Source organism: Candoia aspera, chromosome 4 (assembly GCF_035149785.1).
Source record: "Candoia aspera isolate rCanAsp1 chromosome 4, rCanAsp1.hap2, whole genome shotgun sequence".
NCBI classification, from domain to species: domain Eukaryota; kingdom Metazoa; phylum Chordata; class Lepidosauria; order Squamata; family Boidae; genus Candoia; species Candoia aspera.
Genome location: NC_086156.1, coordinates 556,718 through 579,146, shown reverse-complemented (window position 1 = coordinate 579,146; position 22,429 = coordinate 556,718). Strand labels below are relative to the sequence as shown.

Sequence of the window (22,429 nt, the reverse complement as noted above, 5' to 3'; positions counted from 1 at the left end):
GGCATGTAGAGGCCAAAGGGGGCGAGGCAGGGCCAAAAGGAAGACCGGGCAGGCTGCTGCCCAGCAACTCCTCTGCCAAGCGGCAGGAGAGGGGTTTTCCTTGCATCTGCAAACTCGGCTCTGGTGCATGGCCATCAAGAGTGCAGGCCTGAAGGGCACCAGGGTAGCGTCCCTGCCTGGTTCCAACGGGCTGCCTGTGCTGGCCTCCGAGGCACGAAGTGGCTGCCAAAGCACTCGCAGGGCACCATGGCTGCTCTGCCAGCTGGTGCAGAACCAGGGGCAGCTCCACCAGGGCCCTGTAGCTTCTCTGAGTCCTCAGGCAGGGCCAGGGTGGCCCCTGGGGAGTCTCTGCTGCACCTGCAGTCTGGCTGCACCCCAATGGAAGGGGACCCCCCTGCATGGCGGCTGGTGCACTAGGGCTGAGCAGCTCCGCTTCTGTCAATTACACGGGGCACTACTGGTGTGCTACTGACACCTCCGCCTGCCGTGTTCTCCCAAGTGAGCACAGCCACCCTTTGCAGAAAACGCCCAGGCAGGGAGAGCAGAGAGGAGCTCATCTCAGTCCCTTCTCCCCCACTGCCGGGGGCTGGGTTTGGGCAAGGGGGCCTCATTTCCTTCCCTGGGCAGCTGCTCCGCGGGGCATCGAGGAAACCAAATGGCAGCTGAGCAGCAGCTGAGGGAGCTGCAGCCCTGAGAAGCCCAGGGGTTCCTGGCTGGGGAAATCCCTGTGGGGCTCCCCCCGGCCCAGGCCTTCTCTCTTCTCTGGGGAAGTGCCCAACGCAAGGCTGACTCTGCCCCAGCGTTGGGGCCCAGGGGAGAAACCGTGGAAGAAAACTGGCGAGGCATCCGTGCAGGCGCTCTGTGCTTTATTGTCAGCCACCGATTCACATCCCCTGCTCCCCTCCTCGCCAGTGCCCTGATTTCAGCAGGGTCTGGAGGCCTCACCCCGGCTGATTAGAACTAGGGCCAGGTTCCTGCTCCAGAAAAGCCCCAGCACCCTGCCCTGGCTTGTTACCACCTCCCACCAGGCACTGTTGGTCCAGGGTATCCCAGAAATCACTGAGATAATTGGGGTATCCTGGTTCAGACCCCCAAAGGGATGAGCAGTGCGTCAGCCTCAGCCGCCGCCTCCTCCACCCCTTCCCTTCGTTTTCAATTGTGTTGATAATCTGTTGCTGTTTCCAGTTGCCAATGCTTTATCAGCAGCATTAGAAGTTTCCCAAATGCTGCGGATATAGCAGATCAGAAGCCCAGGCACCACACTCAGAACTCTTGAGCGCGCTCCCCCTTGCCCAGCGCTCTGCTGTCCACATTTCTGCCTTGCCTTACCCAGCATTCATTTCAAAGCAGCACGTTGTGCCCCATTATAAAGCAAAGACAACACACCATCCAAATATAAAAGGCTGTATTTGAAACTTGCACATGGCTTCCTTCCACGTTGGGACAGTAAAGCAACGTTCCCTGAAACCTACAATAGGGCGTCCCAGAGCAACAGGCTCTGGGCCTTCCCCTGAGCAACCAACTCAGGTGGGGCTGCTGCCGGATGCTGAGCAAGAGAGGGCAGAAAAAGGCTCCACGTCCAGGAACTGAGCAGCTTTGCCTTCTTCAAATATCCTTGGTTTGGCGGCGGATCAGCTCTGCATAGATGCCGCCCTTCCGTAATAGCTCGGAATGTGTCCCAGCCTGGAAGAGCAGAAATTCGGGTCTTGGGAAGCAGGACTCAATCAATCCTTCCCATGCCTGGAAACGGCACTACCAACTTGCCAAGGACTACCTGGATTCACAAGTACTCAATTCTGCACAAAGCTTTGAAAGGGGAGGGGAAGGGGAGAGCAGGGCCCTCCCACTAGCAACAGTCAAGACTTATTTCTCGCTATTCTTGCACACCAGTTGGGCTTAATGAGGACCTGTTCTGCTTGTTTTACAAGCTGTGAAATTTTCCACGTTCCAAACTGCCTTGGGGTCCTTTTTAAGAGCCACCAGAGCACCCTTTTGTTTGGAAAGAGACACCCCAATGGGGAAGTGCTCAGCTAGGACTTATGGCCAGACTGATCCTGTCAGTGGCTATTAGTCTTGAGGGTAGAATACGGCCTTCATGCTCAAAAGGTGGACACCCTAAATGCCACCCGCTCCTGTGGAGCAAGAGTGGAAGCTCTTCCAGGGAACCGCTGACAGCTCAGTCATGACGTTTTCCCTGACGCCTAGCCTGAACCTGCTTCCTTGTACTTTTAGCCACTGGTTCTGGCGCTGCCTCTGGGGCAACGGAGAATAATTCTACTCCCTCTTCTGTCAGATATTTGAAGGCTCCTATTGTATCTCTGTCCAGCTGTCTCTTTGGTAAGCGAAACATCCCCAGATCTTTAACCTCATGGGGCTTGGTTTCCAAGCCTGTCACCATCTCAGTAGCCCTCCTCTGAACGTGCCCTGCTTTGTCAGTCTCCTTTTTGAACTGTGGTGCCCTGAATGGAGACAATGCCCCAAATGGGGTCTGACCAAGGTAGAAGGGAGGAGGAGGACGACTCCCCGTGGTCTGGATTCTAACGTCTTTCAACTTTGTCTAGAATCAAGAAAGCCACAGACATTCCGTTGGCTGTTTCTTATGCTCGGCAGCCTGGTATGTCTTGTCTCCCTCCCAAGAAAGGATAAGACAAGACAAGCAGAGACAGGGCTTGTTCTAAAAAGTGAGGAAAAACTATTTAGAAAGTAATTTGCTTATGAACGTTTGGATTGAAACTGGCCAGCCAGCCGACTGCAGGTCAGTGAGGCCCACACGCACTTATTCTGACCTATGAAAAGTCAGCCCAAAAGATCAGAGTGCCGTTTACACTTTTCTCTCCTGCAAATGAATCACTCCTCACCTGTCTAGAAATGAGCAAGCATTTCAGAACAGCGCCGCGTGCCAAAGACCCCCACCGCGCTTTCTCCCATCTCCACCCGCATTCTGTTTCTAGCTTTGCCTGTTACCCGGGCCTCACCTCAGCCACGCGGCCCTTGGACAGGACCACGATGAGGGCTGCGTCCTTCACCGTGCTGAGGCGATGGGCGATTATCAGCACGGTGCGACCAGCCACGGCCCGATCCAAGGCCTCTTGAACCACATGCTCCGATTCTGCGTCCAGGGCGCTTGTGGCCTCGTCCAAGATCAGCACTTTAGGATTCTTAATCAGTGCCCGGGCGATGGCGACTCGCTGCTTCTGTCCTGATGACAAAGTCACTCCGCGCTCCCCTGGAAGGGAAAAAGGGATGCCGAAATGCAAACACGTTATAGGGTGGTGACTTTCAAGTGCACGTGCAGGGGTTCTGCTTTTCACTACATAGCGTATCTTAACGGCGTGAGACGCCTTCGTGGTCAAGAGGCCCAGAATTCCAAATTTGTCAGGAAAAAGCTATCTGCTGCATATTGTTCAGGTAAAAAAGTGGTGCGGTTAGTTCCAGAGCTCATCACCCTGAAGATGCTGAATTCTGCATTTTCAGAGATGACGGCCCATTTAGAGCAAGGGCCAGGGATCTGGATAATACTCTTTACACGGACTGGCTAACTGGCTAAAAATAAGCCCGCATATTTTAAAGAAAGCGTAACATCTGTTTGGTACTGAGGCTGCTGGGGAAACCGGAGTGCAAAACCTCCAGGAAAAAGCAGGCAGGCAGGCAGCCCCCCTGAACTGCAAGATGCTGCTGCTGGGTCAGAGATTAAACTCTTTCTTCGTAAATGATGTTTCAGTGCCACAGGAGGCCAGCTTCAGCTCACCCACAGTAGTGTTGTATCCATCGGGAAAACTGCGAATAAAATCGTCGGCATTTGCAAGACGGGCCGCAGCATAAATCTCTGCATCAGATGCGCATAGTTTGCCAAAGCGGATGTTCTCCATGATGGTTGTGCTGAATAGCACTGGCTCCTGAATGAGACGTGGGTTTTTTTTTGTTTTTTTTAATTTATTCATCAAATTTGTCACTGCCAATCTCCTCCCACCAGAGGGTTCCAGAACTGGGCCAGAGGCCAACTGCAAGCAGTCTGCCCTGCCACTGCTGCCTCCCCAGCAGCACCGTGTTTCTTCCCTCTCCCAGGGGCAGAGGCTGGGCTCTTGCCTGCTTCGCTCAGCCCAGCCCAAAACAATTCCACAGAAATTCCAGGACAACCTGATGGGATCAGATGCATGTTTAACGCAGCCAGTTCTGGATCGCCGAGAAGCATCAACCTCTCCTGCGATTAGGGAGGCTCACAGCAGCCACCCCCCAAGTTCCGTTAACAGCAAACTGCGGCTGAGCACCAAGGCTTCATTTCTTCATGTCACAACTCTAGCTTTTACAAAAAATGTATCTCCGCTCTCTTATGGTGATCAGTTCCTTCCAAAAATATACTTGTTTTTTCATAACTTGTTGCTAATCCAAATCCTGGTGCTTTGGAAGAAAGAAACACTTCCTGTCTCCTAGTTATTTTTTGTTTCTCTAAACTCAGCCATCTTCTTTTCTACCCATTTAATCCTTTCCATATTACGTATCACACTAAGCAGCGAGATGGCTGTTTCTAGGAGTGTGCAAAACGTTCTGTGCACAAAGCAGCTCAATATCAGAACCAAATTATATTTTGGATGCTCTGGTCAGCATACAGGCTGAAATGTGGTTGTTCCAAGAAAAACTCTTGGGGGGGTGTAAGTGAAAAATAAGGACGTTGCACGCGGCGAAGGGAGCAGCTGCGGGAGGTGGGGTGGACGGAAGGAAAGCCCCTGAGAAGGCTGGGAAGAGGACAGGGCTGGTGGGTTATGCTGCTGTGGGAGCTGCTAACAAGAACGTGTGGGCAACACACACAGACCCACTGGTCTTGCCTTACGTGTCCCCTAAAATAAATCCAGGATCCCTCCAGATTTCGTCTGGCTAAAACCGAGAAAACCAAAATGTTCCAGGGTTTGATTCTGCTTGACTGTAAACAATTTGACAGAATTTCTGGGTTGTGGTAATTTTTTCCAGGTTCAAAGTAATACACCATTGTGATTCTGCATTACACAGAAATCAGGCTGCTGTGTTTTGTTCAAGAAACTGTGGTAAAAAAAAAATTCTGTCTTTATGTGTGAAGCAGGCCAACTATTTTATTCCATTCTAGGCTTCACTGGTTGTGTCTGTTCCGGATTCTGTACCTGGTTAATGAACCCAATGACCTCTCCCCGGAGCCAGGAAGAGTCAAGGGTGGAAATATCACGCCCATCCAGAAAGATGGTACCCTTCGTCGGTTCATAGAACCGCTCCAAGAGAGCCGCCACAGTCGACTTCCCTGCACAGGAGAGACAACGCAAAGGGGTCTGACACGTCCCGAACGTTCACACGCACATGTGCGCACAACACCTGTCTAGCCAGTGAGCTGCCAGCTGACATCCAAGGGCAGGAGGGGGAGGAATCTCAGGAGGTGGGATCCATTCAGCAAATTGCTGCATATGCTGGTGGAAATTTGCATTCATTACACAGGGGAAATGCAACTATATGCTCAGCATGGTCACAAGGGAATCAACACTGGGACAGAACGTAAACGCGGAGAGGGTCCAGTAATAAAACAAAATCAGGAAAGGACAAAAGAAGGCATAGGAATGAACGGTCAGTAAGGCAGCACCACACAGAATGACTGACTGAAGCATCAGAGGGACCCATTTAAAAAAAAGTTTGTTTTATCACTATTCCAAACTCAAAGACCAGGCCCCAGGCCAGGCTTGTACTCCAGCACAAAGGGCCCAGGCCCTGCCGAGCACCTGCTGCCTCACTGCCACTCAGGCAAAGAGAGCGTGCCTTACCGCCACCAGACTGTCCCACGATAGCCACAGTCTTGTTAGCAGGGATGGAGAGGCTGAAGTTCTCCAGCACCTTGTAGCCTGGCCGGGTGGGATAACTGGCAGCAGAAGAAAGAGATCAGGACTTGGGGTGGCACCTGATGCCCCATTAGCCCCGAGGAGGCTGCCTCACCTCCCCGCTTATCACTTAAGGACAGCCATGTGAAGCGAGTCACAGGTCAGCTTCACCAGGGAGGTGAAGGGGATGCTGGGGCTGCGGCAGGGAATGGAATGGGGAGGAGGCAGAGCTAAATCATATGGAGGGTGAGGACGGATGGTGTCTCGTGTGCGCCCTGCCGCTTCTCATAAAAGTGGCACCTGCTCTTTGGCAAGTGTGTCCAGAGGCTCTTTTTATTGTTTAAGGAATTATTAAGCCAATAACTTATATGGCCTGCAGAGAGATGCACCTGTATCTCTCCAAGCTCAACAATTTATTTATTTAGCAATTTGCATGCTGCTTCATCAGAATAACTCTAGGTAGCTTGCACATTAGACATAAAACGGCAGCATAAAAATAGGAAAAGAACAAGTACACAGCAATAACACAGTACACCATAGTGAAGGAATTCCATCATGAACAAAGACCAAAATGCACTGTCAGGGAGTAGGTCACCTCCCCCTCTCCCCAGGCCTCCTGAAAGGGCCAGATTTTTTGCAAAAGCACAGCGGCTTTAGGCCATACGGACCTCAGGGGGAACACCATTTCATATTGCTACACGAAGACTGCGGAGAAGGGGTCACTAGCCCCTCACTGATTACCGTAACACTGTTCCCTCTTCCTTAAAAAACACAGAATACTTTGCAAAAAATAAAACTCAGAATAAATAACTGAAAACCATGCAAGTCTGCATAAGAGATACCGTATGCCAATTTAGCCTAAAATGTTTTCCTAGCCCACTTCCGACTTGCCCTTGCAACCCGGGAACCTTTCTGCCTTGAGTCTCACCTGAAGTTGACATCCTGGAACTCGATGTGCCCGTTTAGCATGCTACAGGCAAGCAGCTCCCTCTCGCACACAGGGGTCTCTGCCGACAGGTTCATATATTCAAAGACGCGGGCCCCGGCACTCATGCCCCGCAGCACCTGCAGTTGTGAAGAGAGGGGCCCCTGGAACAAGCAGTCGTGTTCCAGGCCCTCCTGGGGAGCGCCAGCTCAGATGCCCCAAGACGGCTCACCCCCCCGGCCAACAAACCCCCGAGGCGCATTTTACCTTGTGTTTGATTGTCCCAGGAATCCCCTCAGCCCACCTACCTGGCCAAACAGCACAGACATGCTGGCCATGGACCTAGAGAAAGAGAAGCAGGCAGCTCTCGGGGGCAGCTGGCAAGCCTGCCCTCAGCAAAGGGGCCGGGGCTGGGGAGGGTCTTACCGCTGCACAGTCTGGGAGGAAACCAAGAAGGACATGAGGTCCCCGGGTGTCATCTCTTGCCCAGCCATGAGGGAGCCACCTACAAAGATGGTGCCTAGCACAATACCTGGCAGATAAAACAACGTGGCTGTAGGGGGAAGCCGCAGAAAGAAAGCATGCACTGGGTTGAAATAAGGTTGGCCGTTTGTCACACAGGATGTTGCGGGAACCCTACCATTATTTCAGCATGAACCAGGCTGTCCTTGGGTCTGTTGGCGTATTATGTAAATGTAATAATTGTGCTCTGCCAACTGGGGGTTAGGATTTGGTGCAAAGCAAGCCTTGGGGAGTGCAGAATTGGTAGTTTCATGCATTGCTTTGCAGCCAGTATCTCAAGTTAAGCTGAATTCCCCTCAGCAGTGAGGCAAGAGAAGGAAACAGGTAATTTGGCAGTGCTACCATAGCATCTAACACAGATTAAAGCCCGATTTAAGTGGAGCCTAAGCGTGAAGAGCAGAAAGGTGTGGGGAAAAGGGGGAAGGACCAATGCCAGGGCCACGGTGTGGAGCACACAGTTCCCAGCGAGGAACACATCTTTCTCAGAAGCCATGCAAAACAGAGGCAACGCAGAGCCGTTGGTCTCAATCTTCCCTCGGCTCCAATTTTTTCTGGCCAACCAAGAATTCAATCCCAACAACTGGGCCTGGTTTGGAGAAAGTGTCCACGAAGGCCCTGGGATTCCTGCCTCAAGATGCAGCAGTGTTAAATCATATAAAACAGGCTGTGCATGGAGCCTCCCCTGAAACCACCAAAGAGGTTGTGCCAACGCTCTCTTGGACAGAACAGGAAATGGGGAGGCAGCAGCCAACGCAACTGAGCTTCTACTCACAATTCAGGGCCACATTGGAGAGCCCCTGGAAGAAGGCAATGCCCAGCCCCAAATTCATATTGAGGCGGCTGGAAATATCAACTTCAGCTGAATATTGTCTGCAAGGGAGGAAGAAAGAAAAGGCGAAACCGACAGCTCAGCCAGGGCCGTTGCATGACCAACACAGCGCTTGCCACATGTTGCACGCAAGAGCTCTGTCGTGAAGGTCAGTCAGGCCAGTGGTATTTCTCACTGGCTGAAATGCACGACCTTAAAGACACTCAACAGATTAAAGCGATAAGTAACCACACAGAGACAACTGTCTGCGTGTGGTTACTTATCACTTTAACCTGTTGAGTGGGGAAGCCTGGGCAGGGCCAAAGGGGAAGGACCACCAATGAGGCATTATGAGAACTAATGTGCACCCTAAACCCAACCACATCTCTCCCAAGTGAAGCAGAAAACCACAAGCTTCTTTGCACCCTCTGAAAGAGTAAGGAGAAAAGCGCATTAGAGAGAGAAGGGTGTTGAGAGCTCTCCTTTGTGGTACTCACTGGACCTCTTTGGGTTCCATGGCAAAGGCCCTCACTGTCCGGACATTACCCAGAGCCTCGTCTGCCACAGCTGTGGCCTTGGCCACCTGCACGCCACAAGGGAAGAAGGAAGATCGCTCAGGGGCTGGCTGGGCATAAGCAGAATGGGCTGCAGCCAGATGCCCCACGATAAAAGCTTCAATGGAAATAGACAGGTTTAACCAAAACAAAGCGAGAATAGGAAAAAGCAAGGGCTGCATCGAAATAGAACGCACAAGGTCTCTTGGGCAATGGGAAGACATTGGCAACCCAGAAAGGACAGTTGGAGCTTACCCCCTAAGGACACCCCACCACGTCATGCCACCCTTAGAAGAGGGGAGGAATACCAGTCAGTCAAAGGAACGAAGCCGCTGAGAACCGCGGGATAGGCTTAACAGCCAAAGATACTAGATGGAGCAGAACTGGAGAAAGCAGAGAGTTCTGTGCCCTCCCCAAGCACGACCAGCAGAACCAAATAAAGGTTGGTCCAGGGAACGTTCACGCTCACTCAGGCAGCTTACAGACACCAGCCTGCTTCTCCCTACCTGTTCTTGGGCTTTGCGAGAGAGCCTGCGAAGGGAGGTGCCCATAAAGGTCCCGATCCCCACCAAGAATGGCATCACCACAACAAGCAACCCAGTCAGCTTGGGTGAAATCAAGTAGAGAGACACGAAACAGCCCACAGTCTGAGTGAGGCTGCGTAGACCCTGGAAGGTCGGGGGTGGAGAGAGATGACAGCAAAAAGGAGAAAGAGACACGCTGTTAAAGAAAGAAGTGAACCCCCCTGGCCTGTTTCAGTGTTCGCCATTCTAACGAAGCAGCCTTAATCAGAACAAAACTGCTCTCCGCTCAGCAAACCACATCCCAACCTCTTACAAGTGTTAGCCAAACCTGAGAGATGACCAGTTTGAAAGAAGATTTGAATTCTTGGATATCCGCAGTCAGGCGATTCACCAGCTGCCCGGTCTGATTGGCATCAAAGAAGGCCACCTCTTGCCTTGGGAAAGGAGAGGACCAGACCCAGTGTCATTTGGGGCTCATGCAGCCAGTCCTCCTCCTGCAGCTATGGCAGAGTTGCTGGAGTGGAAGACTAGCCTCCCCAGCCAAGCTACCCCCAAGACAAAATAGCCTGCAACCAAAGAATACTTTGCGGGGTGGGGGTGATGTTAGTCTAGCTTAATTTAAATGCAAGTTGCTGAATTTATCATCTGAATTTGACAGCGCAACACAGCTACCATGTTCTCTGCTTTGGATAATTCAGGGTCTACCCCCACCCGCTTCCCCTCCACCAACGCCCAACCCAGCCTTCCCTTGGATGACATTTCCCACTTGCCACCCGTTTCCCGACCAATTACCTGAGGAAGGAAGAGAACAGCTGCTTCCGCATACTGCTAGCCACCTTCTCCCCAATCCATGACAGCAGCAGGATATACCCAAAGGTCATTGCGCCCTGCAGCCAGAGGGGAATAGAGAGCTGTGCATTTCCACCCAGTCCTAGGACAGAGCCCCCTGCCCCCAACTCCAGCTAGCTGGCACTGGTGTGCTCTAATCCTAGCTCAATTGCAGGGACCTAGGAAGAGTCTCACCCACAATCAGTCAAATAAGCCAGGAAGCCAACCTGCAGCCCATAGATGCTCAACAGGCGCAGGGCAGGTTCACGCACTAAACGCAGATAATCGCCTACACGCATGTGCTTTGCCACCACGTTCACCATCTGGCCCAGTAACAGCGGGATCTGTATGTTGAGGAATGCGGCACCGAAGGCAAACTGTAGTTCAGGAAAGAGGAGGATTGAAAAACACATTCTTCCTTCCCACCCAACAGTCCTTTTGACCAACAGGCTAGGCTGGCCTACCTGCACACCCCTTCCCCTGCTCTTAACCACGGGGAAAGACTCTCACCAAGACTGCTGCTGTCAGTGCCAGTAGCTGAGGACGCAGGAACTTCCAGAACATGGCCCAGTCGAAGGGTGGCTCTTCAGGTGGGGGGACACACACCACCTCAATCTTTTGGGCTTCCTGGCAGAAGACCCTCTTGCTGAAGCCAGCCCCCAGTCCCACCAAGGCTGGCCCTGCCCACAAGGCTGCCACCCGGCCCAGTGGGACAAGGCTGCGGGGCAAAACCAGCAGCACAGCTGGGGACAGCTTGGGCAGGCTGCGAGGAACCCGCAGAAAGCAGGAGAACCTGGCATGGCTGCCAGACTGCCTGTGAGGAGAGAGGAAACGGAAGGTGAAGGCCAATCGCACACATTCATTGTGAAAAAAATGGAGCTCTTCCAATCTAAAGAGGATGGCAAAAGTTGCTTGCACGTGGTGCCATTCTGCATCTCTGCCTACCCGCCCTCTGGTACCTAGGCATCCAACTCACCCAGTGATTCCCCCAGACCAAACTTCAAGCCTGCAATCCAAGGTTCGGCACGTAACACGTAGGCAAAAGCAGAGAACTGATTGTCTGAATGGGTCAAAGCAGATGCCACGTTTTCAGGAGGCTAATATACAAAGCCCAAATTTAGCTCAGTGTCAAATTGTTTCACCTGAAAACAAGCACTACAGCTAGGATCCTGCCAGTCTCACAGTTGCTGGCTTTACATATCATTGCTTAATTGTGGTTTATTGAACCTTGGCTGCCTGGGCTCAGGCTCATCTGTTTGTCAGTACTACTCTGAAACTGACAAACCGCCAGCCTGACTCCTCTCCACAGCTGAGGCAGGCAGTGCTGCAGTGTTTTGGAACAGGGCTCCGTGCAGAAATTTTCTTCAGACGAGTCTTTCTTGGCACCAAAATCTCCCAAGCGGGAAAACAGAGCGCAAGCGCAACTCACCCAGGCTTGCCAAAGATCCCTATCTGAGTGGCATCTGAGGTGCCTGCTTTTCTTGTCTAGCTAAACTCTGGGAAGCACTTTGTACTCTGGCATAAGCACAGAACACACAGCACTTTCTCTATGGCTAGGAAAGTAAACAGAATGAGGTCGCTTGGGGTGCAAGGGTGAGACAGTGAAACCTAAGCCTCCCCAGCTGCTGCTCCTGCAGTTCCTCCTCCTGGTCCAAGATATTGCCCAACCCTACTGCTCCGAAACTCCAGGGCGGGGAGGGCAATGCTGCCTTCTTGAGGGTCCCCAACCTGGGGCTGGTCAGACTGGCCTGACCTACACTGCGCCGCCGCCGCCACCAGAAAGCCGTGCGAGCCCAGAGGAAGGGCGCTCCTCCTCGCCGCGACGCTGCCCCAGACAACGAAGGACAGGTCTCCTCCCTGGCGGCTGCCCTGCTTGCCAGGCTCCAGAGGCTCAGCGGGCGGCCGGGCAACCCGCTTCCACTCCCTGGGCGCGCCAACTGGACGGGAGACGGCGCGTCTTGTGCGTACAGACGGGACGGGGAGCGGGCGACGCGTTTCATAACGCTTGAAGGTCGAGCCTCCCCAGCCAAGAGAAGCTGCGCCGCGGGACCTGCAGGGAACGGGCCGCGGGCGCAGCTCTGCCGGCCTCCTGACCTAGCCGCGGCGTGTCTCGCGCGGCGCCGAGACAAGGGGAGGGGAGCACGTGCCCGGCTCGGCGGCGGCTCCCCGGCGGTCGGGCCGAACCGCCGGCGCCTCGCCCGGGCGAAGGACGGCCTGGGACTACGGCAACCAGGATGCTTCGCGAGGCGGCCCAGCCAGTGCAGGAGACGCGGCTCCCGGCCTGCCCCGCGCGGGCGACGGTTACCTGGCAACAGGCAAGACCCGCGGGGGGCTGTTCTTGGCCGCCTCCGCGCGGGGCAGCCGGCGGCCGTAGCAGCGCCCCCAGGCCAGCCCTGGCCGCAGGAGCAGCAGCCGCGCCAGCATGACGGCGAGGGAAGAGCGAAAGCGGGACTCCCACGCCTTTCTGGCGGAGTGCCTCAGGCCGCGCTCCGAACCGTCGCCGCCCACAATTCCCCGCGCGGGGCAGGTGGGGCGGGGCCAGGGCGCGAGCCAGAGCCCCGCGCAGGCGCACTGCGCGCCGGCCGCGGAGCCGCGCGGCTGGGCCCACGGGCCGCCCGGCCGCCGGTGAGACTGTCGCTCCGCCCCGGGAGGAGGGGCCGCAGAGCGGCCGCGGGGTCGGGAGCGGCGCCCGCGCGGCTATTTTCGCGTCGCAGGCGCCTCCGGCCGGGCGTGACTCAGGCTCCGGGGCGGGCCCGCCTCCCTCGGCGGATACCCCAGCAGGGCGGCGGCGGCGGCTCTTCTCGGCGCGGTGAGCGGCCGTCCCCCCTCCGTCCCTCCCTCTCCGGGACTCAGGGTGGGGGCGTCCGGGGGAGCCTCCGCGCTGCCCGGCCACCTGGAGGCTCCGAGGCCCCTGCCGCCTGGCCGCGGCGCTCGGGCTACGTGGGAGCCGGGGAAGCGCCTTTCCTGCCCGCGGCCCTCGCTGGCTGGGGCTGCCGGGCCGTCCCCCGCCGCGTTAGGGAAGGGGCTCAGGAGCGCCGGCCAGGGCGCTTCCGGAGGGAGGCGGGCCGGGGCGCGGGCAAGCCGGGGAGCGGAGATGCCGGGTCCGGCCCCTGCACGCGAGCCCGGGAGGGAAGGGAACGGGCGGCCCGACGGGGCGCTTGAGGCCGGCAGCGGGAGCGACGCGGCTCCTCGGGATGGAGCCGGGCACCGCCTCGTCCTGTGCCCCCGTGGCTGGCCCGAGAGGCCCCTCGGCCCTAAGCCCCCGCCCGCTTGGACGGCTCAGGCGCTCTGCGCGGGGCCACCCTTGAAAACCTGCTGGCGGCTTCAGCGGGGCAGTGGAGGGATAATTAGGGGCGTTTCTGGTTACGCCCGTGGAACGCCCCTGCTCCGCCGGCTGCACCGGCTCCCTTGGGGTTCCGGGTGCTGGTCGTCGTCTTTAAAGTCATGGGGCCCGGGTATGGCGGGGGAGGGACCGGGTGTCCCCAAGGCCCCTGGTTGAGACAGTGCCGCCTTTTGGGACCTCGGAGGGAGGTGTGCCTTCTGGGCGGGGGGGGGGGGGCCGCTGCTTTTTTGAATAACCTGCCCTGCGGGTCTTTGGGAAGCAGTCCAGCCTGGCCCTGGTTCTGGATGAGAGGATTCCAGTCGGTCGTTGCCTCGCCGTACATTGTAGCCTGGTCACGTTTTCGGGGTGTAGTCATTTTCAGTGTATTGTGGGGCTTTCTCTGTGTTTGCAGTTACTTCCAGTAAGCCACCCGGAGTCACTGTCTTTGAGTTGGGCAGCCATGCAAACGCTGTGAAGGAACGAAAGGGCAAGCCGCAACCCCTCAGAGAGCTTCGGGGAGGTGGCCACGCTTCCCAGCCAGGGTCTTGAGGGAATTCCCCATCTTGGCTTTCCTCGCCTGCCAGGGTCTGTGCGGAGTGGGGCAGCCCAGCGACCCCATGGCGGGCAGCCAGGAGCACTTTGGCGACTACCATCGCTTGCCGGACTACGAAGACGACTCCCCGCCCGAGGAGGAGGAGGAGGAGCTGCTGGTCCATGTTACTGAGGGGCTGAAAGGTACCCAGGCCCGGGGCTTTGGGGTCGCCAGAGGGGGTCATGCGGGAGAGTTCTTGCGGCCAAATTGTCCTTCTCTCCTCTTCCCAGATTCCTGGCATCACATCAAGAACTTAGACAACTTCTTCACCAAAATATCCTTCAGGGCCATGTTGATGCTCTCCAATCAGAAAGCAGCAACCAAAATACTCCTTCCCCGGATGCTGCTGCTCTGAGTTACTGGTTTAGATGTGGGGCGTTGCAGCATTTCATGAGGCTCCTGGGGACATCCCAGCCCCGGAGGGAGGGAGGGTGGATAGCTCTTTGCTGCTTGCTAATCTTACTGGGATGGGATGGGGGGTGAGGATGGCAGCTAGCCAGCCCTGAAGCTGCTTTTTGTGGGTGCCTGCCCATATCACAGTAGGGTCAGGGGAACCAAGTGGGTATTGTGGTCACCTAACACATTATGCCAGAACAAGCAATCCGTATTAAGGCTTCCTGAAGTACCCAACGTCATTGTGGCTTCATCTGCTGTGCTTGTTAAGCCTATTGCGCAAGTCAGGCAAAAGGATGGCAGGATTCTCTCAGCCCTGTGTGGCAGCCAGTGTGTTTTCCCTTGACAGCTTTTGCACATCTACCATTTTCACCAGAAGAACGGCTTTGGTTGCATGATGCTTTCGGACATCTTTGAGCTGGTGTAAGGATGCCAGCTATGTCCCGACTCCCTCCGGGCAGGGTGGTGGGAGGTGGCAGAAGGGGGCAGGTGTTTGGGGAGGGGGAACGACACTCCCTGCCTGGGCAGTCTGCCCCCCACTCTCTTCTCCCAGTCTTTGTCAGGAGCGCATTGGAGCTCAGTTCTGGCTTCCTTTGACATCTTGGTGAAGGGGGGCTCTTTGCCAGGCCTGCCCTTCTGGGGGCATTCTCCATGGGACTCAGGATAAGCTTTGAGCCACCTTGGAGGACTTGGGGCCTGGAAAATGGGGAGGCCTTCCACCACCAAGCCCTCCCATGCCCCCAGTTTCCCTGCCTGTAGCCCTCCGCAGGGACTTTGCCGCCTCTTGTGGTGGTGTTGACCAGCCTGCCTACCTGTGGCGGCAGATGACCAAAGAACATCCCCTCCCCAGGCAGTTCCTGTTTGTGGCCACTTTTTCCACCTTCCTGCTCTGCTGCGTGGAGTACGACATCCTCTTTGCCAACCAGCCAGTCAATCACACTCACCAGGGAGGAGGCGGTGGCCGTCTCATGCCCGACTGGAGCAAGGTGACGCTCCCCGATGCCATCCTTCCAGCTTCTCAGTGTGCCCAGAGGTGAGCAGCGGTGGGCAAAGCAGGGCTCTCGGCTGCTCCGTGGCCTCTGGCTCCTCCAGCTCTTCTCTTGTCTAGGAGCCTAAGGAGGCGTCTGCTGTTGTGATGAACTGACGGGGCTGTTAGTCCAGGAGGCTAAGCCTGGAATCGGAGGGCTCAGCCTCAGCCCAGCGGCTCTACTGCCATCCATCCATCCTGGGACAGAGAGGCTTGGTCCTTTGGGAAGGGGCCAAGGGGCCGGTTGAGGTTAATCTAGGCAGCAGCCGAGCTCTGTGCCTGGATCAGGGCTCTGCCGGAGGCTCTGCTGGAGAGGCTTGCTAGCTGGGGCAGCCCGGTCTCTCCTCGATTCCCCCTGGTGGGGGGGCCAAGCGGAGGAGGGCAACAGAAGCCCTTTGATGGCTCTGCCCAGATGCCCCTCTTGCACGCAGTGGCGTTGTGTTTGCAACAGCCGCTGGCCAGGCAGAAGCCGGAGATGATGCCCAGCCGGCCCTTTCCTTCTTGGTGCCTTATTGGTCAGGGTGGAGCGCCTTAGAATGCGGAGTTTCTCTTTTTCTGCCGTGGCCGTGCCTGTGGTTGACAGTCCTGAGAAATAGCTTCCCTGTGCAGAAAGCGTCTTGGGATGGTGGGCCGTTTATGCAGGGCAGGTGGGTGAAGCTCGTGTCCTCAGGTAGCAGGATGGCTTGCGGCCTCGGCGAGCTGGTGCTGGCAACCCTGGGTGGGAGAGATTTTTCTGTTGAGACGGGACCTGTCCGCAACCAGCTTTTGCTCAGTTTGGAAACTCATGTTCGCTAAGCACTTTCAATGAGTTTGAAACCACTGTTTCTGTACGAGAGCCTTGAGCTGCCTCCAAGGCTGCAGTTCTGCACGTGGGGAACATCTGCAGCCAAGCTGCCACAGAGAGCAGCAGGCTCACCTCTCCCCGCTGCTCTTGGGCTCTTTTGAAGCAGCCCTGGACCCCCGGCCCTTTCTGCGTGTCTGGTGGCTGGCTTTGCGTTCCTGGAAAACATTCCCCTCTGGCCGTGTTTGTGTGCAACTGGAGATGCCCCTTGCGCAATGGCCCTGGCTGACGCTCCTGTTCCCTCTCCCAGGATCCAGGCCAGCAGCGGGGTCATCTTCCTGCTGGTGATGGCTGCCACCTTCTGGCTGTACCGCCTGGCGAAGGTTCTCTGCAGCCTGCTGGGCTACTGGGAGATCCGCTCCTTTTACACCAAGGCACTCAAGATCCCTTCGGTACGTTCGTGTGGACTGGTCTGGGCCTGGGGACCCTTCCTGCTGCATTCCCCTGTCCTTGGTGTGCTTTGTAGGGGGTACATGGTCTGGCCTGCACAACCCAGGTTTAAGAGAAAAGTGTCTTGCGCCACCTGTGTTTCTGCGCTGGGTGTAGAGGAAAGAGGCTTTGTCCTTTCCGAGGCTGAACAGAAACCAGGTGGGCAAGCTGGACCTCCTGCGCCCACTCATTTGACCATGCAATAAGGGAATTTCATGCGCTCCCATGCCAGGACTCCTTGCCCTCCGTGGTGCTCAAGCTGCGGAGGGAGCGTGCCTCTGCCTGTGTGCAGGCAGTACCAGGAGCCAGGGGCTGTATTGGCTTCCACCCAGCGCCCTCCAGAGCAAGGCTGTCTGGCATTTCCATGAACTGGGGCAGGAAATGGGGCCGCTCTGCTGAAGGACCCTGGCATTTCTCTTCCCTGGGTTTGGAAGCCCGGCCTCTGCCTGTCTGCCGGAGCGGGACTGTCCTCGACGATGGGAAGGGGCGTTCTCATTCTGCCAGCATATGAGGAAGGCAGGCGACCTGTAGACAGGCAAGGGGCCCTGGTGGGGTGTCTGCTTGGTCTGGCCCAGGTCCTCTGCAGCTGCCCAGGTTTCTGCCGGGTCCTTCTCGCCCCTGTCTGGAGAGGCTGCCGGGAATTGTGCTCATTGCAGCTGAAGCAGGAGCCTTTGCGGGGGGCAGGGGGGCGGGGGGGCGGGCAGGACGACTTCTCCAACAGTCCAGCGGGGCTTCAGCCCTTTTCTTGGGGAAGGGGTAAGTTGGCCTGCCGGGCGGCCCTTCAGTCACTCGGTGAGGATGTCTCTGCGGGGGCTTTGAGCCGTGAACCCGCGACTGGGGAGTGGGCCTCGGGCCAGGTGCAGCCCCTCCTGACCCCCACCCCGCCCCCCCGGCAGGAGGAGCTTTGCAACTGCAGCTGGCAGGAGGTGCAGGCACGGCTGATCTCGCTCCAGCGGGAGCAGCAGATGTGCGTCCACAGGCGGGAGCTGACGGAGCTGGACATCCACCACCGCATCCTGCGCTTCAAGAACTACCTGGTGGCCATGGTGAACAAGTCCCTGCTGCCGATCCGCTTCTGCCTGCCCCTCCTGGGCCGAGGGGTCTTCCTGACGCAGGGCCTCAAGTACAACCTGGAGCTGCTGCTCTTCTGGGGGCCGGGCTCCCTCTTCCAGGGCAAGTGGAACCTCCAGCCCCAGTACAAGCGGGCCGGTGCCCGCCTGGAGCTTGCTCGCCGCCTGGAGCGCAGCCTGCTTCTGCTGGGGCTGGCCAACCTGCTGCTCTGCCCCTTCATCCTGGTGTGGCAGGCGCTGTACGCCTTCTTCAGCTACACGGAGGTGCTCAAGCGGGAGCCTGGCAGCCTGGGGGCCCGCCGCTGGTCGCTCTACGGCCGCCTCTACCTGCGCCACTTCAACGAGCTGGACCACGAGCTGCAGGCCCGCCTGAGCCGGGGCTACAAGCCGGCTTCCAAGTACATGAACTCCTTCGCCGGCCCGCTGCTCACGGTGCTGGCCAAGAATGTTGGCTTCTTTGCCGGGTCCATCCTGGCTGTCCTCATCGCCCTCACCATCTATGATGAGGACGTCCTCACCGTCCAGCACATCCTGACTGCCATCACACTCCTGGGGCTCATCGTCACCGTGGCCAGGTAGGGATGGGGACAGTCCCTGGGCACGGGGCTGCCTTCCGCTGCTCGGAGGGGGGATGCTGCTGCACTGAGACCTGGCAGGGGGCCCCCAGAAGAGGCCAGCGAGCTCCGTCGCCAGTCAGCGATGGGCTGGGGCTGTGTGCATCTTCTGGTGTGGCCCAGGAGATCAGCCTTGCAGCCTTCGTTCTTCTCTGAGCTGGCCGACTTTCCACGGATTTTCGTGGAAGTGCTGGTCTGTGCATCGGGGCCCTCCCCCCCTTCCCTTGCCCCTTCCGGCAGCCGTCGTGCCATTCGCTCAGCAGCTCCTCAGCCGTGGAAGAACCTCTTCAGCTTTGAGGGGTTCCTGTATGCCGGGAAGCTTCCGGGATTTGGGCCGAGGTCCGGACGCTTTCTGCATCTGGCCTCTGGAGCCCTCTTGACCTGGGCGGAGGAAGCTCAGGGACAGTGGGGGCTTGGGGGCGGATGGACGGGCGAGGCCCTTTGGGAGGGAAACCCCGGAGCCAAAACCTGGCAAATGGGCTGAGAGCTGGACGCTCCTTGAGGAGCTCCCAATGAGGCAGCGGTGCGGACAGAGGTTCTGGACCGAGCAAGGGGGCTCCGCGGCTCTGCCTTTCGGTGCCGTTCTGATGATGACCCCCCCCGGGCAGGGCGTTCATCCCGGATGAGCACCTGGTGTGGTGCCCGGAGCAGCTTCTCCAGTGCGTCTTGGCTCACATCCACTACATCCCGGACCACTGGCAAGGCAACGCCCACAAGTCCGAGACCCGCGAGGAGCTGGCGCAGCTCTTCCAGTACAAGGCAGTGAGTGGGCTGGGGGGTAGGGGCCGCCCTGGACCAGCCCCCAACTCCATGGCCGTGGTGCCCCTTACTCCTTCCTGCCGTCTGTCCCTCCCAGGTCTTCATCCTGGAGGAGTTGCTGAGCCCTATCGTGACGCCCTTCCTCCTCATCTTCGCCCTCCGGGCCAAGGCCCTTGACATCGTCGATTTCTTCCGCAACTTCTCCGTCGAGGTGGTGGGGGTTGGGGACATCTGCTCCTTTGCCCAGCTGGACATCCGCAACCACGGCAATCCCCAGGTGCGGTGGGAGGCATCTTTGCAGCAGGGAGGGATTGCCCCAAACGTTTCTTGGCTCCTTTGGGGGGGCGTTGCTCTTGAAATCCAGTGGGGCCTGGGGATTGGGGCCCTTCCGGGGACCCGCTGGCTCCTGTCCTGCACCCCCTCCGCCAGTTTGGAAGAACAGGCCTTGGTGGGACAGGCGTCTGGAGGGGAGTCAGCTCCTATCTTCCCTTCTCCGTCTCCCCCACAAGTGGCTGTCCCAGGGCCGGACAGAAGCATCCATGTACCAGCAGGCAGCGAACGGCAAGACGGAGCTCTCGCTGGTCCACTTTGCCATCGCCAATCCACGCTGGCAGCCCCCCCCAGAAAGCTCCCTCTTCATCGGGCACCTGAAGGAGAAAGTGCATCACGACGCCTCCCGTGCCCAGCGCCTCCTGGCTGAGGGGCCCTTAGGAGCCTCCCTGCTCTCCGACGAGGGCCCCGGCCCTGGGGTTAGTTGGGGGCAGCTTTGGCTGGGGGCTGGGGGCTGAAGCACCTCCGTGTCTCTGGCTGAGCACTCTCTTTTTGCAGCCAGATGCCCTCCTAGCCAGTGTCCTGGCCAATCCTGTGCTCACAGCGGGAAGCCTGGTAGCCTGGGCAGACCGTCGGCTCCTCACTCAGCCTGCCGGCACAGCCAGCACAACTGCCAGCGTCTTGGCCTCCCTCTCCCGTTCCCGGCTGCCCCGGCGCGGGAGCCGCCCCGGAGAGGCCTCTGTGTGCAACAGAGAGAGCCCCCTTCTGGAGGACAGGTATGGGGTGGGGGTGGGCCGGGCAGGTGCCCCCGCAGCCATTACGTGCCAGGTCAGGCCACGGTCCATCTGGCCGAGCCCAAGGTGGCCCCTGGATCCCGGCCCCTGCCCTTGGCTGTTTCGTAGGAGAGGACCCCTCTGGTGCTGCAGCCTTGCAGTCTCTATCGGAAAAGGATCCTGCACGTGCTGGTAGCCCAGCAGCACCAGCCGTTGAAACTGTTTGCCCAGGGCCCTCCCTGCCCCTGGCAAGGAAATGCCTGTGCCCCTCCTCTTTGACCAGTGTTCCATGGTTGAATTCCCCTTCCTGGGTGGGTGGGGAATGTGGAACAGAGGGCTCAGCCGTGCGTGGAGGACTGGGGGGGGGCTAACTCTGCTTTTGCCCCCTCATCAGCAGCGCCACCCCATCTGCAATGCGCCCGGCTCCCCTCACCCACTCGGTGCTTCTGTCCGAGTTTGCCTTGGCTGAGATGAGCCTGCACGCTATATACATGCACGAGGTGAGCGGCTGCATCTCCATCTGGGGTGCTTGGGGCACAGCGTGTTCCTGTGAGTGGCAGGGGGGAGACTGGGCTGGCTCAGCTCAGCCCTCTCCTGAGAGCCCCCCCATGGCTTGTGCAGGGGGAAGGAGCCCCCTGTCTTTGACCGTCCACCCTTTCTTTCTCCTTGTGCCTTCCAGCTTCACCAGCAGCAAGCAGCAGCCCGCCTTCCTTCGCAGCCTTCAGCACATACAGGTCAGAGCCCGGGTGGGGACAGGACTGTACCGCACACAGCCCCTCCTCCCCCGAGTGGTGGTGGGCTGCATGGAAGGCCTCTACCGTCAGGCTGCACACCTGCCCTAGGGCCTGTGCCCATTTCCTGGAGGATGGCTCCAAGTGGATTGGTGCCCCCCAAGAAGTAAACCCCTCCTTGCCCCCTTCACATCCGAGGTACCAGGGCAGGATTGCCGCCTTCTCCCAGTTGGGTCACGAGTCAGGTCCTGTGCCATGGCGCAAGGAGCCGCTCCTTGCATGCCCACCAAGGCCAGGCTGTGCCCACATCGCAGGGTAGATGCCAGGGTCCTTAGCCCTGCACTTCAGTGCCCTGGAGGCGTGGGTGGTGGGAGAAGGGGTGCAAATCTGGTCTCCCGTTTCTTGGTGCAGTATCCCCTCGGCACCCCTTCGATACGCATGGCCAGGATTGCTCCCGAGGGGGCAGGGAAGAGGAGCCAGCTGAGACCCAGCAGCAGCAGCAGCAGCAGCAGCAGCAGAGCTAGCGGGAGCCCTGCCCTCCTCTCTTCCTCTGGCGTAGGTGTCTCCCACTGACAGGGCCCTCCTTCACCCCTGCTCTCCGGCAGGATGCAAATCGCTCCCTCCCGCGAACCTGCCGGTTCCCGTTGGCTGCTCACACCCCCATCTCTGGCTGGGCCCCCCTCTTCGGTAGCCGGTCTGGGGAGGCCCCAGCTGGACGGAGGGCTGATCAGCCTGGGAAGGAGGGGAACCTCCTCTCTGGGCCCCCTGACTGGGACCTTCCTTTTGCCCTGCAGGTTTCTGGAGAGCTGGCACTGTCAGGGTCAGTTTGCCAGGATGGCCCTTCTGCAGACAGAGCGTGCCTGAAAGCAGAGCAGCCGCGCTTCTCCCCACTGCAGCAGGAGCAGATCGTGGCCACGCCTCCTTCGCTGTGGACTTGGCTGCGACAAGGAGCCTCATCCGTGAGGCTTTCCGGACCCTCTGTGGGGGGGGGGGGGTGCCCTTCTCAGGGGTGAATAAGCTTTGGGGCTGGATCAGGCCCTACATGGTGCTATTTGTATTGAGGGGGTCCCCGTGCTCAAGAGAGAAGTGTGCGGGAGACACTCTTCTCCCAACCCCGTGCTTTTCCCTCCCTCCGTGTCATGGGGCTGCCCACCCCCTCCACTGTGCGTGCCATGGCGGTTGCACTGCAGGAGAGTTGGGGGCAATAAACGTTTACAGAAACGACAAGCAAAGAGCCCCGGTTGCTGTCCGTGGGGGTGGGAAGAAGCAGCAGGGGCAAAGAAATCCCCCCACTTCGCCCTTTGGGGAAGAGGCCTCTAGTCACCAAGGCGCTGGGTGGGCAGGCAAAGGGCTGTGGGCCGTCTCCCTTGGCCGGGGGGCATGTGGTGGAGCCGGTTCCTGTGGGCTCTGTGACGCTGTTGCGGGTGGAAAGTCTCGCGAGGTTCCTTGCCCCTTGAAGCCCCGGAGGCCCTGCCCCGTCTCTGCCCCGCGTCCTGTACACTGCACTTTGCCTGAGAATTCCTTCTGAATCAAGGTATGCTTGGCCTCCACCTGCAGTCGCCTCTCAGATTGTTCCAAAGCAGATTAACTCACTGAAAAGCAGGAGACAGACCGAG

General features: G+C 58.1%; 2 protein-coding genes across 6 annotated transcripts; one reads left to right on the top strand and one right to left on the bottom strand.

Annotated features, from left to right (window-relative positions):
* Positions 1 to 1,388: 1,388 nt before the first annotated feature.
* On the bottom strand, positions 1,389 to 12,506 carry ABCB8 (ATP binding cassette subfamily B member 8). 2 transcript variants are annotated; one of them, XM_063303189.1, is made up of 16 exons: positions 12,298 to 12,506; positions 10,503 to 10,806; positions 10,220 to 10,369; positions 9,957 to 10,051; positions 9,493 to 9,598; positions 9,147 to 9,308; positions 8,584 to 8,669; positions 8,051 to 8,148; positions 7,183 to 7,309; positions 7,065 to 7,098; positions 6,760 to 6,896; positions 5,778 to 5,872; positions 5,133 to 5,266; positions 3,749 to 3,896; positions 2,976 to 3,226; positions 1,389 to 1,683 (listed from the first exon to the last, which is right to left on the bottom strand). In XM_063303189.1, the coding sequence occupies exons 1-16, from the start codon at positions 12,414 to 12,416 to the stop codon at positions 1,606 to 1,608; spliced, it is 2,124 nt and encodes a 707-aa protein (XP_063159259.1). In that variant the 5' UTR covers positions 12,417 to 12,506; the 3' UTR covers positions 1,389 to 1,605. The 2 variants fall into 2 exon arrangements, with proteins under 2 accessions (XP_063159259.1, XP_063159260.1); XM_063303190.1 differs by having other exon boundaries at positions 7,183 to 7,288.
* Positions 12,507 to 12,701: 195 nt separating this feature from the next.
* On the top strand, positions 12,702 to 21,982 carry ATG9B (autophagy related 9B). 4 transcript variants are annotated; one of them, XM_063303186.1, is made up of 15 exons: positions 12,702 to 12,801; positions 13,727 to 14,049; positions 14,137 to 14,182; positions 14,660 to 14,722; positions 15,150 to 15,332; positions 16,418 to 16,559; positions 17,493 to 18,241; positions 18,889 to 19,042; positions 19,137 to 19,316; positions 19,549 to 19,788; positions 19,868 to 20,085; positions 20,480 to 20,582; positions 20,762 to 20,816; positions 21,225 to 21,368; positions 21,608 to 21,982. In XM_063303186.1, the coding sequence occupies exons 2-14, from the start codon at positions 13,932 to 13,934 to the stop codon at positions 21,335 to 21,337; spliced, it is 2,364 nt and encodes a 787-aa protein (XP_063159256.1). In that variant the 5' UTR covers positions 12,702 to 12,801; positions 13,727 to 13,931; the 3' UTR covers positions 21,338 to 21,368; positions 21,608 to 21,982. The 4 variants fall into 4 exon arrangements, with proteins under 4 accessions (XP_063159256.1, XP_063159254.1, XP_063159257.1 ...); XM_063303184.1 differs by having other exon boundaries at positions 20,477 to 20,582; XM_063303187.1 differs by lacking the exons at positions 12,702 to 12,801; positions 13,727 to 14,049; positions 14,137 to 14,182 and having other exon boundaries at positions 14,654 to 14,722; positions 15,154 to 15,332; positions 20,477 to 20,582; positions 21,608 to 21,981.
* The last annotated feature ends 447 nt before the right edge of the window (positions 21,983 to 22,429 follow it).

What these genes read in the sequence shown, in the direction of transcription:
- ABCB8 (XM_063303189.1), bottom strand. Translation starts at nt 12,416, where the DNA reads ATGCTGGCGCGGCTGCTGCTCCTGCGGCCAGGGCTGGCCTGGGGGCGC. An exon ending in TCAAACTGGTCATCTCTCAG is followed by an intron (nt 9,309 to 9,492) that starts GTTTGGCTAACA and finishes CCGACCTTCCAG; the next exon opens with GGTCTACGCAGCCTCACTCA. An exon ending in CGTGGGACAGTCTGGTGGCG is followed by an intron (nt 5,267 to 5,777) that starts GTAAGGCACGCT and finishes TCTCCTGTGCAG; the next exon opens with GGAAGTCGACTGTGGCGGCT.
- ATG9B (XM_063303184.1), top strand. Translation starts at nt 13,932, where the DNA reads ATGGCGGGCAGCCAGGAGCACTTTGGCGACTACCATCGCTTGCCGGAC. An exon ending in AGGCACTCAAGATCCCTTCG is followed by an intron (nt 16,560 to 17,492) that starts GTACGTTCGTGT and finishes CCCCCCCGGCAG; the next exon opens with GAGGAGCTTTGCAACTGCAG. An exon ending in ACGAGGGCCCCGGCCCTGGG is followed by an intron (nt 19,789 to 19,867) that starts GTTAGTTGGGGG and finishes CTCTTTTTGCAG; the next exon opens with CCAGATGCCCTCCTAGCCAG.